Source organism: Leptonychotes weddellii, chromosome 7 (genome assembly GCF_054177405.1).
Source record: "Leptonychotes weddellii isolate Sample4059 chromosome 7, ASM5417740v2, whole genome shotgun sequence".
Taxonomy (NCBI): Eukaryota; Metazoa; Chordata; class Mammalia; order Carnivora; family Phocidae; genus Leptonychotes; species Leptonychotes weddellii.
Genome location: NC_138375.1, coordinates 31,427,688 through 31,441,608, shown reverse-complemented (window position 1 = coordinate 31,441,608; position 13,921 = coordinate 31,427,688). Strand labels below are relative to the sequence as shown.

The window sequence follows — 13,921 nt, the reverse complement described above, 5'->3', positions numbered from 1 at the left end:
AATGTTTGTTTCTTCTGTTTGCGGGGAGGCTGTTGGGAAGTGGTTACTGGGAATTTTAAAGTCTGTGTACTTTTGGAAAGCCATGGTTTCCATGCAAGTGTAAGCTCTCGAAATACAGGTAATACCTTTTTTGAATTCACACATTTCGTATATTGACTTTCAGATGGTGGCTCAAAAGCAGCGTACTCTGCAGAACACAAAGCTTTGAGTTGAAAGGGTGGGGCGGTGCGGGGGGGGGGGAGACACTAGAATATCTAGTGCTGAATATTACTTTGTAATGGATTTCCTTTTTTTTTCCTTGGACTAGTTAATCCCAGAGATAGGTTATACCTCCTTTAACTTTGACTTGAAAACTTAATCGTAAACACCACTGAAAAGACCCATGAGATCCACCATCAAATGTGCATCTCAGTCAGTGCATCTAAAAGGTCTGTCCAATCTAGTGCCTAATTTACTACCCCATTTTACCACAGATGGACTTATTTTTTTTTTTGCATTGGGATTTTATTTTATTAAGTAGGCACCATGCCCAACATGGAGCTTGAACTCCCAACCCTGAGATCAAGAGTCACATGCTATGCCAACTGAACCAGCCAGGTGTCCCTGGATGGACTTAATTTTTTAAAAATTTCATGCATTAATCTTTCAGTTTAATTTTTATATAAGCCAAAATAAGAGCATTCACCTAAAATGTGCTGTAAATGAAGAGTCATTCTAAGAATGCAGTTGTTTCCTATGTGGACGTAATAATGCCATGTCTGTGGGGGGTGTACAGATGAGGTGTGACTCCTGAGACTGCAGCTCTTCTGGCTGGAGAGCTACGATACTTAGACGATTCTGATGCAAAACAGTATTTTTAAATAGTATAAAAAAGAATAATAAAATGCTGCATGTTCCAAAAAAGGTGGTAGCTTAATAGACCAGAGAATGCTTTATGAAGCAGTAATTTATAAAGGAGGCTTAGGTTATCCTGACCATATGTTATGTGTGATAAATGGAAAATTTTACCTGTAGTTTACTAGTTGTATTAGAGGTCCTATATACATGTAAAATAGTATAATTTTGTGAAGATACAAGAGCATTTCTGATTTTTGTATTGTTTAACTTAAAACACTTATTTTGCCAAGACGTTAGACCATTTATTTATCTGTTGTAATATTTTGGCATGGTTGCTTTTCATTTTCTTCTGTCCCAAAAGATCAAGGGAACAAATGGACAGGTTACAAGAGCAGATATTCTTCAGGTTGGTCTTCGGGAGTTGCTGAATGCTCTGTTTTCTAATCCTATGGATGACAACTTAATTTGTGCAGTAAAATTACTGAAGGTAGGTTTTACTTATGTTTGTCTTAAAATTCATCTTTCTACCCCATTCGTATATGATTTAGAAGAAGGAAAGTATGTATAGTGTTGAGTGAATTCAAGATTAAATTTTTTTCTTTAAGTTAAATATTGACATTTTGCTTTGCTCTTGAATTTAAATATTGGAAAAGCAGTATGTGCTGATTTTAAGATTTTTTTGTGGGGAGAGAGAGTGCATGAGCAGGATTTGGGGGCGGGGGGCAGAGGGAGAGGGACACGCAGACTCCGCACTGAGCACAGAGCCTGACATGGGCCTCAATCTCAACGACCCTGAGATCATGGCCCAAGCCAAAATCAAGACTCGGACTCTTAACCAACTGAGCCACCCGTGCTACCCTGTACTGATTTTTTTAAATACGAGAATCCAAATTTAGAAGCAAAAAATGGAAGTCCTTCACCCCCATCTCTAAATTTCCTTTCCTTCCTTTCCCATGTATGTATGTGTGCCCTCAAAAAAATCTCTTTTTGGCTTGCTCTTTTAATCTAACAAATATCTTAGATCTTTGTCACAAAAGATTTACCTCTTTCTGCAGTAACTTCGTTTCTATATGTGCAGTTGTTTATGTAGGTTCGATTCCTACACATAGATTTGGTGGGTCAGTGAGCGTAGTATACTTTATTTTGAGAAGTAATGTCAAATTTCCCTTCTAAATGCTAAACCAGTGTGTGGTTTGGTTGTTGTCCTACCAACAGTGAATGAGTATACTGCTTTCCCCATATTCTTATCAGTGCTGGATATAATCAATCCTGGTTTGTTTTGTCATGGGTAATGAGTAAAAACAAAAATCTTGTTTTGCATTTTCCTGATCATTAGTGAATTTAAGCATTTCTTCACATTTGTTAGCCATTTTTTTCCTATGAATTACCGGTTTATATCCTTACCTCTTTTTTTTCCCCCCCCTGAAGTTTGTATTTTTTATTTTTTTTAAATTCAGAGCTTCTATACTTGTATATTTCAAAAAGCGAAAGGTTGATTAAAATTTTATAGCCTAACTTACATGGGGAATATACCCTATAGTCATTGATACATAAAACCTCTGATTCAGGTTCTGCTTTAATTTCTCTCAATCAGGAAAAATAGAGATTCCTGACTGTTAGATGGTGGAGAATAATTGGGAGTATTTAACTTACCAAATTCATTTTCTTTAAAGAATGCTTGAATTGCTATGAATACTTTTTTTTTTTTAAGAATTTCTGTACTTTATTGAATCCCTTATTTTACTGATAACCTGCTTTTTTAGTTGACAGGGTCAGTTTTGGAAGATGCCTGGAAGGAGAAAGGAAAGACTGATATGGAAGAAATCATTCAGAGAATTGAGAATGTTGTCCTAGATGCAAATTGCAGCAGGTGGGTAGCTATCCAGTGGATCTCAATTTCTTTTTCTGTGGGGCTTGTTTTTTAACCTGTGATGTATGCTATCATCGAAAGAATTGAAATCTTACAGACCTACAGAAATATTTCCTTTAAAGGTATAATATTTTAGTTATGGCTTCTGCTCACCTGGCTTTTTTTGTTCAGTTGTGTTTATAAATTGAAAAAGTTAAGATTTTCCTGTGGTGAGATAGGAGTCCATTGAAAAGTAAAATGATTCAGACTTTAAATTGTTCAGTAAATACTTGGGTGAGGTACAATTTTAAGTCCAGTTGGAGGCATAAAAATGTGGGATAGGCACTGCCTTTAAGAACCATATAGTCACAGTTAGATGGAATAACTTTTTTTTTAAAGATTTTATTTGAGAGAGAGAGCACAGACAGGGAGAAGAGGGAGAAGCAGGCTCCCTGCTGAACAGGGTGCCCGATGTGGGGCTTGATCCCGGAGCCCTGGGATCATGACCTGAGCCAAAGGCAGACACTTAACCGACTGAGCCATCCAGGCACCCCAGATGGAACAACTTTCAAGGCTGCTTAAAAAAAAAAAAGTCAGGGCGCCTGGGTGGCTCAGTTGGTTAAGCGACTGCCTTCGGCTCAGGTCATGGTCCCGGAGTCCTGGGATCGAGTCCCACATCGGACTCCCGGCTCGGCGGGGAGCCTGCTTCTCCCTCTGACCCTCTCCCCTCTCATGCTGTTTCTCTCTCTCTCAAAATAAATAAATAAATAAAATCTTTAAAAAAAAAAATGTTATGTCAATATAGGAAATGCCTAAAAAATCAAAGCACTTAGATGTACATGTTAAATTTATGAAACATGGTTTTAGGAGTCTGTGGTATTCTAGAGCCTAACAACACTTTGGTGGATACCCTTAACTCCTCTTCAACTTGTCTGCAGAGATGTGAAACAGATGCTCTTGAAGCTTGTTGAACTCCGGTCAAGTAACTGGGGTAGAGTCCACGCAACTTCAACGTACAGAGAAGCAACACCTGAAAATGATCCTAATTATTTTATGGTATGCCAGCATTTACATTTTAAGTTTTGTTTATTGCTTGGATCCAATTTTGGAAATTTCTAGATGAGGTACATAAAGGTATTCTTAAAAAAAAAAAAGTATTCTCAGAATTTAATGCCAGTAACTCTTTTCATTGGCGTAGGGTCACATGGCAGCCATCAGGCCAGGTAAATAGAGAAGAAACATGGAATCCTCTAGGGAAAGCGTGGACTAGAGAAAGATCCATCCAGTGGCAAGGGAAATCAATAAGGCTTGGACTCAGTTGAGTGTGGGATTGTGGGAAGTTTTTCCAGAGAAATTATAACCAAAGGCCTGCATCTCACACTTTTAGTTTGCATGTTGTAGTAAATTAAGAAAATAAAAGTGATCACCAGGCCAATGATGCCCTGAAGCTCCTGACATGACCAAACCTAACACAACAATGGAGAAATGCTCCTATAACCCCAGCCATGGAAATTCTTTAAAAAATGGTGGGGGGTGGGGGGAGAACCACAACTCAAAATAAGCTGACACAACGCTAAATCACAGTGCACAACAAAACAGTTCATCACGAGTGTGACAGACTAGACAGCAGGGTTACAGCCGCAGGAACTTGAGAGAATAGAATAGAAATCTGAAAACCATAGACTTTCCCAATGAAATGAAAATGGCTATTAGGAAGCTAGTTTTTTGTGTGATCTTGCATTATCAGGTGCAGATGAGTGACCTCAGCCATGCTTCGTTAATTAATGTGCTTTAAAAAATAAACTCTGAAATGCTTACATATTTGTATCACTTTGATTCATCCTAGAATGAACCAACATTTTATACCTCTGACGGTGTTCCTTTCACTGCGGCCGACCCAGGTAGGCTGTCTCACAGTGCTTTGCCCCCCATTGCTTGGTAAGCTAGTGAGTTACAGAAAACCATACCCTCACGGGTACAAAGCTGTAACTGTTTGAAGCAGGCACATTGTTCTAAGATACAGGGTAAATGTTTGTAAATGTTTATCTCCTATAGAATATTCTTGACAGGGACAACCGCTTTGAACCATTTCAAGTGGAAAGTCTGACTCTGTATATAGTATCTTGTCATCCTGACAGTGGTTTTGGAGGAATCCCTTGATTAAATGCAACCATTTTTGTTTTATATTTTCTCTCATATTTCATTTTTATACTGTAAGCTTTAGGTGGTTAAAATAGAAGGGAAAGATGGTTCTAGTCACTACATAGAGTACAACATTTGTTACTATGGGTTAATACTTGCAGATACTAAGAATTACGGGTTTCATTAATAGTCAGTAGGTCAAAGTTAATTAAAATCTAAATCTCAGCACACTTCCCCTTCCAGAAAAGGGCCATTTATAGAAAGATTTCTTTAATTGTGATAAATGGGACTGCAGTATGAGCAAGAGAAAATTTTCCCAGTTGATAAAAATTATAACAAGCTTATTGTTCAGAATTTTCCCATTTGCTTACTCTGGATAGCAGGCACCTCCTGTTCCTCAGAGGAGGTGGAAAGAAGGACTGCTTAACTTTTAACTTTAAATTATGAAACACTCAATATAAAAAGCACGTTGGTTCGTTTTAAATGCCAAATAATACTGCACTCAGAGTACAGCACTGGTTATAGGTCCCTACTTGAGGGTGGTTGGGTGGCTCACACTCCTTACTATAGAGTGCTGTACTCTTTAAGTAGTCCTTGTGCACATGCAGGAGGTTCTTCAGGGTGAAGAAGTACAGTTGCTACATTGTAGGGTACCTGCATCTTCTACTTCACTAAATGTTGCTAACCAGCTTTCCAGTCTGACTATACCACATGATATGCCCCCAGCAGAACATGAGGATTCCTGTTTCTCATCCATGGCAACACTTATTACCAGACCTTATTGTTGTCAGTTAGATTGTACCAAATTGTAAACTTTCATTTCCTTACTAGTGATAATGAATTTCTTTTCATGTTTCTATTGACAGTTGTTTTTTCTTTAAGAATTTTTTTTTTTTTTAAGAATTGCCTGTTTGTGTTCTTTGCCCATACTTGTCTTGGATCGTTTGTTTCTTAACTGATTTGTAATTCCTTACATAGCCCAGAAAGTGACTCTGAGGTTCTCCCAGTATATGCTGTCTTTCCATTATGTTTGTCTTATCCTATAGAAGCTTCGAGTTTTCGTGTCACTGTATCTGTCTTGTTCCTGCTCTCAGTGGCTAAGGTTTCCTTATTACCATCAAATTCCATTTTCTTCTAAAAGTCTTTGTTGCTTTTTCATATTGAGGTCTTTAATCCATCTGGCTAATCTTTATGTGATAGATGTAGTAGGACTTAAATATTCCATGTTCTCTTGTCTCAGCAACTGGTGTTGAGTTACCCATTCTCTCTCCTCAGTAAAATGCAGTCCCTCTGATGTGTACCGTGTCCGTCCTCTCTAACTTGTATCTTAGTCTGTGTCTGTGCATGTGGATCTTTTGTCTGTCTTAATACCAATACCACAGTCTTAATTACTGCTTTACTTTAAATCTTGCTATGGCTGGTAAGACAGATTTTTAGTCTTCAAAGTTACCTTGAATCGTTTTGGTTCTTTGTTCATCTGTGTCTCATTTGTTCAACCTATTTGTTCTTTTGTCTACAGAAATTTCTTTTTTTTTTTTTTAAGATTTTATTTATTTGACAGAGAGAGACACAGCGAGAGAGGGAACACAAGCAGGGGGAGTGGGAGAGGGAGAAGCAGGCCTCCCGCCGAGCAGGGAGCCCGATGCGGGGCTCGATCCCAGGACCCTGGGACCATGACCCGAGCCGAAGGCAGACGCTTAACGACTGAGCCACCCAGGCGCCCCTGTCTACAGAAATTTCTAAAGATGCTTATTTTTGTTTCACATTTTTGTTCTTTTAATTCTAACCTTGCTGTTATTTTTGAGGATCACATAAAATTTATTTTGATCTTTTTTTTAAATTGCAATCTGATATTTAATGGTCTTAAACTTTTTTTGGAAAGGATTTCAAACTTACAGAAAAGTTACAAAAGTAAAAATTGTACAAATAACATCCATCCACCCATTACCCACATGTACCCTTTGTTAACGTTTATTCTATTTGCTTTATCACTTGTTCTGTCCACACTTTTCTAAACCATTTGAAGTTATACATATTGTGGCCCTTTATGACTGCTCTCATGTTTTAACTGCTTTTTTTGTTTTTCTTCATGAAAACTCCTTATGGCTTGGGTTGTAGTAACATCTTTTCCTGCCAAGGAGCCACAGGGGTAAAACTGATTTGGAACAAGTTTTTATTTTCTTGTCATAGGGTTTTTTATGTGGGTAGTAGAAATTTGAGGTCTAGGCCCATTATTACAAATTTTCTGAGGAACCGATTTCTTCAGAGTACTGTTGTTTCTACTTCAAACCCAGGAAGAGACCAGCAAGCTTCTTTGCTATCTCTCTTTGCCACCAGAGTGTTTTCCATTTTGTTTTTTTCCTGGTCCACCTTTTTTTGAGATATCCACCCTTTGAAGGACCCGGGTTTTTGTAGGTAGAGGTGGGCGTGGGCATGAATTCCATCTCTGTTTCACATGGGCCCAAGACCTTGCTTTCTGAACTTCTGTAGGTTTTTAAATCCAAGCCCCTTTGTTAACTGAGAGCATGTGGTCTGCCAGCCTCCTGGCTAGAGTAGGTATGTATGATTTTCAGTTCCCTTTTTGTTGGTCATCAAGGGACTTGATTTTCTTTTTTCTGAACTCATCTGTGCATTTAAAAGAATGTTTGTCTTATCTGTTACCCCAGGTATTTGTTGCAGAAAGGTTCTGCAGTTAAAATTGTCTCCAAATTGCCAAAATTGGATGTCAAAATATCACCAACCCTTTAAGCTGAAATAAGTTTTATAGAGACTGGCAATCTTGGGGAAAACACGGTCTAATGTAATTATCTTGTTGAAATTTGAGGTAGCTATTGTTCACAAGAAACCAATTTTAAGGTAACTAGTTTTAATACACACTGATCTGTTTTATTATTCAGAGATAAGTACTCCATATGGATATGCTAATCTTAAAAGATACTCAGTAACTCTGCCTAAGACAGTTGGCAGATGGAGAGCTATAAAATTACCCGTATTGCCTTGGAAGAACCCAACCAAGGGAAAGTTCGTATAGCTGAAACATTTATCAGATAGCTACCTTCCAGCTGTCTCTGAGGGAAGAAAAGAAAATCCCCTGTGCTCAGAACCTTTGCTAGGTTAGCTAATCTGATTGAGAAACATGGGCCAGTGGCTGTTAGTTGCTAGCCACTAGCTCACTTGACTTCCTCGGGAAAGAGTAAGGGGAACAGAGGCCGGGCTATTTGATTAAAATCCTTCCTTGTGGAAGGAAGAACAGGAATATGGAAGAACATGTTTTTTCCCAACAAGTTATATAGATATGTTTTGTCTTATGGAAAGAAGCAGCAGAGAGTATAAGCGGCATACACGTTGGCTATGGTATATCCACAGTGGCCTTGATTTGCAACATTAATTAGAGGAATGTTAAGATTTATGAGCACGCAGGTGGCAAAAGCAAGCCAGTTAGAATATAAGTTTTGTAAAAGCTATTAAATATGCAACTGGAAGCTTCCTGCTATTTAAACACTGGCTCTACTTAAATGAAAACTAATATTAAAAGTCATTTTTAAGGATAACTGGCCATTTTATGACTTTTTGTCAACCTTTTTTTCAATTTTTTTTATAGATTACCAAGAGAAATATCAAGAGTTACTTGAAAGAGAAGACTTTTTTCCAGATTATGAAGAAAATGGGACAGATTTATCAGGGGCTGGTGATCCGTAAGTTCTTCCTAGCTATTAACTTTCTTGGTGATATTTCTGTGGCCATAGTTTGTAGATGGAGTTTAGATTAGAAAAAGGTAGATGAAGAATGCACATTTTGATTTGATGGTGTTGCAATGGTATACATGTATGGCTTACCAAAAATTTTCAGGAAATCATACTAGAAAACATAAACTCTGATTCTGAAAATGTATATATATCTGAAGGGGAAAAACTAAAATAGTGGTATACTCAAGTATAGTTTTGTAAAATAGATTCACTTCAGCTCTAATACTGTAAGGTCTTAGGCAAATTCTATGCCTGTTTTTTCCATCTGTAAAGTAGAAATAGTAGACCCTTCCTTGAGTTCCTTTGAGAACTAGGTGAAAATACATACATACTTAGAACCACCTCCTGGCAGACAGTAAAAGACTCAGATCTTAGCTGTTTTAAAGGATGAATTAAGATTAAAGAGAATGCTGGGGCGCCTGGGTGCCTCAGATGGTTAAGCGTCTGCCTTCGGCTCAGGTCATGATCCTGGAGTCCCGGGATCGAGTCCCGCATCGGGCTCCCTGCTCGGCGGGGAGTCTGCTTCTCCTCCCTCTGACCCTCCTCCCTCTCCTGCTCTCTGTCTCTCGTTCTCTCTCTCTCAAATAAATAAATAAAATCTTAAAAAAAAAAAAAAAGATTAAAGAGAATGCTGATAACTACATTAAGTGTTTGGACTGATGGGAAGGTGTAAGTTATAGTCCCATTCACATCTCTCGATCCCTACCTGCCATTCTTTGTAATAAAAGAAACTTTTGCTACTCGCTTACCATCAGATTGCATTACACTGAGTTATAGAAGAACCAAGAACTTGTGAGGTTTGGTCCCAGCTCTCTTAACAGTTCATGTGAATTTGGACCAGTTACTCAGGTATTCTTCTAAGTGGAGGAGAGGGAATAAATTAAAACTGACTTAATTTTTTCCTACGTTTCATCTCTCATGTATGTTGTAGGTTAAAAAAGTGAACCACTTTTATTCTCTCCCCCATCTAGTGACATTTATAAGTCTGTTTGAGATCTAATGTTACCATATTTTTTTTACATACTAGTTTAATTAAAAAAAAAAAAAATAGGGTTGTAAGGACTCAAGCCCAATAAGAAAAAGGTTCAGCCCTGCTGGGTATACCACTGGAAGTTCAAGCTGTTCTTGGCATTGAATTTCAGATTGTCCTCTGAAGTTTTGCTTGGTAAATATTACATGCTCTTGCCCTGATACACTTATGGCCATTTCAACACATGGCCTTGTACTAGAAATGGAGGAACAATGACAAAAAGACCCATCAGCATTTGGTAGGATTGGCAAGATAGTTTTGTCACATGTAGGTGGAAAGGATTATTGCGGGGTGGGGAGACATACAGACAACATGTTGTAGAGGAAAAGTGTAGAAAAGGGAAAAGATTTGGAGTCAGATTCTGGCTGTGCTACATATTTAACCCAAATCTTAGAGTATTTACTTAACCTCCTTCCAGAGTCTTTTTTTCTTTTATCTCTAAAATGGAGATGATGGGGCGCCTGTCTGGTGCAGTCAGTAGAACATGTGACTCTTGATCTTAGGGTTGTGAGTTCAAGCCCCATGTTGGGTGTAGAGATTACTTAAAAAGAATGGAGATGATAGTAGTACCTATCTTTTTAAGATGGCTATGGGTATTCAGTAAGAATATGTATATTAAATCCTTAATGGGCTCTTTAAATTTTCTACCCATACTTAACTGTGGAAAGCTTTGTTTTCCATCATTTTAAACTACCTAATAGTTGGAAAAATTCTGAGATAGATGATCTCGAAGGTAGCTTCTTGTTATGAAAGTGATTCCAGATAAATGGAATGTGACTAAATTGTCATTTCAAGAATACCATTTCTGATGTTAAGTAGATATAAAATAGGGGAGCCTGGGTGGCTTAGTTGGTTGCCTTCAGCTGAGGTCATGATCCCAGGGTTCTGGGATCGAGCTCTGCATTGGGCTCCTTGCTCAGTGGGGAGCCTGCTTCTCCCTCTCCCTGCCGCTCTCCTTGCTTGTGCTATCTCTATCAAATAAATAATATCTTAAAAAAAAAAAAGTAGACATAAAACTTTGCATTATTAGAGGTGAATGGCATATCTGAAATTATGTTCTAACTATAGTGTGATTAAGGTAAGTTTATGAAAATAATATCAATCTTGAGCCCCCAAATTTATATGTCGAGACTTTGAATTCACTTTTAGGTTAGGTTAAGAATTTAACATGTCGGGCGCCTGACTGCTCAGTCAGAAGAGCATGGGATTCTTGATCTTGGGGTTGTGGGTTTGAGCCGCACATGGGGTGTAGAGATAACTTAAATTTTTTTTTAACATACGTCTAAAAGTATAACAGAAGCTTAATTTCAAACACAAGAGACTCAGAATCCAGTGTGAAAGGTAACTGCTCAGATTAAGCGTTTGGTTGTCTGAGGACTGACATGTATGTAATTCTGAAAAGTGCTTACATTCTGTAACAGTCTAAGAAAGTTATATCACCATACTTTTTTGGTGGCTTAGCATCTTAGATATTTCTGAATTGAAAAATGTTAAACTTATGAATCATCTTTACTTCTTTCATAGATACTTGGATGATATTGATGATGAGATGGACCCAGAGATAGAAGAAGCTTATGAAAAGTTTTGTTTGGAATCAGAGCGTAAGCGAAAACAGTAAAGCTAAATTTCAACATAACAGTTTTATAAAGCAGTTTAGGTTATGGTGATTTAGCAGAACACAGGAAAATGTGTCACACTTATACCAAATTAAGGATGTTGAGTTATGTTACTAATGTATGCAACTTTAATTTTGTTTAACACTGTCTGCCAAAATAAACTTTATTCCCTATAACTTAAAATGTGTATATATATATAATAGTTTATTATGTACAGTTAATTCCACTGTTCTGGCTGCAATAAAATCAATTTTGAAATAAATGAAATGTTGAAAGTAAATTTTGCTAGTTGGTTAGAAGCTTAACCTTTAAATTCTACTTTTCTTGAGGGAAAAAGTCTTAGCCTGGAAATATGTATTATTGCAAAATGTAGCATCCTTTTTTAGATGAGTATATAGCTTTCATTTAGTTTTACATTGTCTCAATGAATTGGGTTTCAAGTATGAATCACAATCATGAAAATCTTTAGTACTAAAGTCTTAGAATATATCATTAACAACTGATTTACATATCCAGATGCTATTTGATACCAAGGGCTTTTAAAATGTCATTAAAAAAAAAAAAAAAAAACAACTTAAAACTCCCAACTAAACAACCAGGATTCTTCACTTAGGATTTATTGGAATTGTTCTTCCCCAACTCACCTCCCAACTTTTCATTACCCAAAAGCCTAGAACATTATTCTGCTTTATTTATATGGCTTTCATTTTTATTTTGTAGCATGAGTTGCATTGACTTTTTTACTAGAGAATTTTACTAGATCTTTGTCACTCAAGTTTTCACCTGCTTTATAATTGATACACCCTGAGGATCACTTTTCTAATACTTTTACTATAATGCAGTACCACCTCAGCCCTATTTAAAAATATTTGTACCTAATGTCAAAAGCCTTTTTCCAGCTAACTAAAAACTTATGTACAAAAGGATTGCTTGTAAATATGCATGTAAATAGTTCTGTTAATAACCCACTGTTTTACATTTGGTACATCTGTGTCTGCTAATACAGTTAGCTTTCTCACTTTTCAGCTTGTTTGTTCAGTCTGGATTAAAGTTAGACTTTGAAAATAAAATTTAAATAGTTTTGTTTTCCTCTTAAGTTTTTGGAGTGGTATCCTGATATTTTAAAGAATTTCTGTTCAACTTTGTCATAAAATTAAGTGTTTGAAATCAAACTATGCTAGAAGATGTCCTATTCAGTGTGTTAAGAATTCAGTAACAAGTCTAGTTGGAAAAATTAAATATAAAACATTAACCTTTAGATTCCTTATTGTAAAAGGGAAGGATATATATAATTGGGGTTTTTGGAACTTGTAATAGGATTCTTTTTTTCAAAATGGCTCCTGTAATGTGGTGGATAATTACTTTAATCTGCAGTTCTCCAAAGACTGTGCTCATTGTAAATCTTGGGGGTGAGGGGGAAGGGGTATGGGGAAGAGGGAGTACATTAGACCAGGGGCCAAGTACATGATAACTGAATATACTTTAAACTTCTTGTGGTTGCTTTGTGAATAACTATCCAGCTTTGTCCACTAGCTCATTGTCACCAATCACTGCTGTACTCAGGATCATTATGTGTTCCAGTTACTAGGGCTGTTTAAATAACCACCTAAATTTAATGTCTTCAAACAATAAGCATTTTATTATGCTCATGAGTTCTGTGGTTTAGGGATTTGGACAGGGCATGGCTTTTTTCTACTCTGCAGTGTTTGCAGCCTCAGCTGGGAAAACTAAGGACTTGAGGTGATTCAAATGGCCGGGAGCTGTAATCATCTGAAGTCTTCTTCACTCACATGGCTGACTGGGCCGAGATGACTTGAAGCTATCACTTGGCAAGACCCACCTACACATGGCCTGTCCATGTGGCCTGGACTTTTCACAAACATGGCAGCTGGATTTTGGAGGGGGCATTGTGGAAGACTCAGGAAGAAGCTGCATTTGGAAGCTGCACACAGCACTAACTTCCATTACAGTCTTAGGTCTGAGTCACTAAAGACATATCAAATAGGAGGCCATCAGGAAATGTGTGGATATGTTTTAAAACTGCAAAGGTATATCCCGAAAGGAAGAGCCAGCCCTGTGCTACAATTGTTGGCCGTATCTTCAACAGAAACATGCGTCCTAAGTCTCTTGTAAGGATTAATAGTACAAGTCTCCAATGAGCAAGAATGCATGGGTGCTAGTGCAGGTCATAGGCCTGTGTTCTGGTAACAAAGTACAAATACTGGTTTGTATAATATCTGGCACTTGTGTCATCAACTCATACCTTCTGTCTTTATGTTGTCCGTGCCCTTCCAGCCAAAGACTACCAGGAATATACATGTACCTGAACAGGCTGGACTTAGTACTTTTGCACTAAAGCAGAATACACATATGGGGAACTGTGGGGTGTGTCAGTAAGAGGGTATTAGAACCCATTATAATAGGATTTGTGCTTTGGTTGGATAATTTGGGAGAGGGTCCAAGAAACTGGAGGTTCACCCTAGATTGGAAATTGTCAGAAAAGGGCAACTCCATGATTAGGTATTTCATTAAGTCTTATCTGTAGAAGAACAGATGGATCTGGAGGAAGTTCTCATTTGTTTAAGAAAAAATCAGTCATGTTTAACAAGAGAAGACACGTGGTATGAAAGAGTAAAAACCTGTTCAGGACTGAAGGACTGAAAATCAGTTCTCATGGGGGGTGGGGAGGTGTACCCTTGCT

General features: G+C 37.6%; 1 protein-coding gene across 3 annotated transcripts in view; it reads left to right on the top strand.

The window, feature by feature from the left end:
* PAIP1 (poly(A) binding protein interacting protein 1) overlaps positions 1 to 12,316 on the top strand; it is a 31,742-nt gene extending 19,426 nt beyond the window's left edge. For all 3 annotated transcript variants that reach the window (XM_006729715.3, XM_081826081.1, XM_081826082.1), the window contains exons 6-11: positions 1,199 to 1,324; positions 2,601 to 2,707; positions 3,625 to 3,742; positions 4,533 to 4,587; positions 8,430 to 8,523; positions 11,129 to 12,316. In XM_006729715.3, coding sequence (XP_006729778.1) covers positions 1,199 to 1,324; positions 2,601 to 2,707; positions 3,625 to 3,742; positions 4,533 to 4,587; positions 8,430 to 8,523; positions 11,129 to 11,222 — 594 coding nt within the window. In that variant the 3' untranslated portion in view covers positions 11,223 to 12,316. The remainder of the gene's footprint in view (positions 1 to 1,198; positions 1,325 to 2,600; positions 2,708 to 3,624; positions 3,743 to 4,532; positions 4,588 to 8,429; positions 8,524 to 11,128) is intronic.
* The last annotated feature ends 1,605 nt before the right edge of the window (positions 12,317 to 13,921 follow it).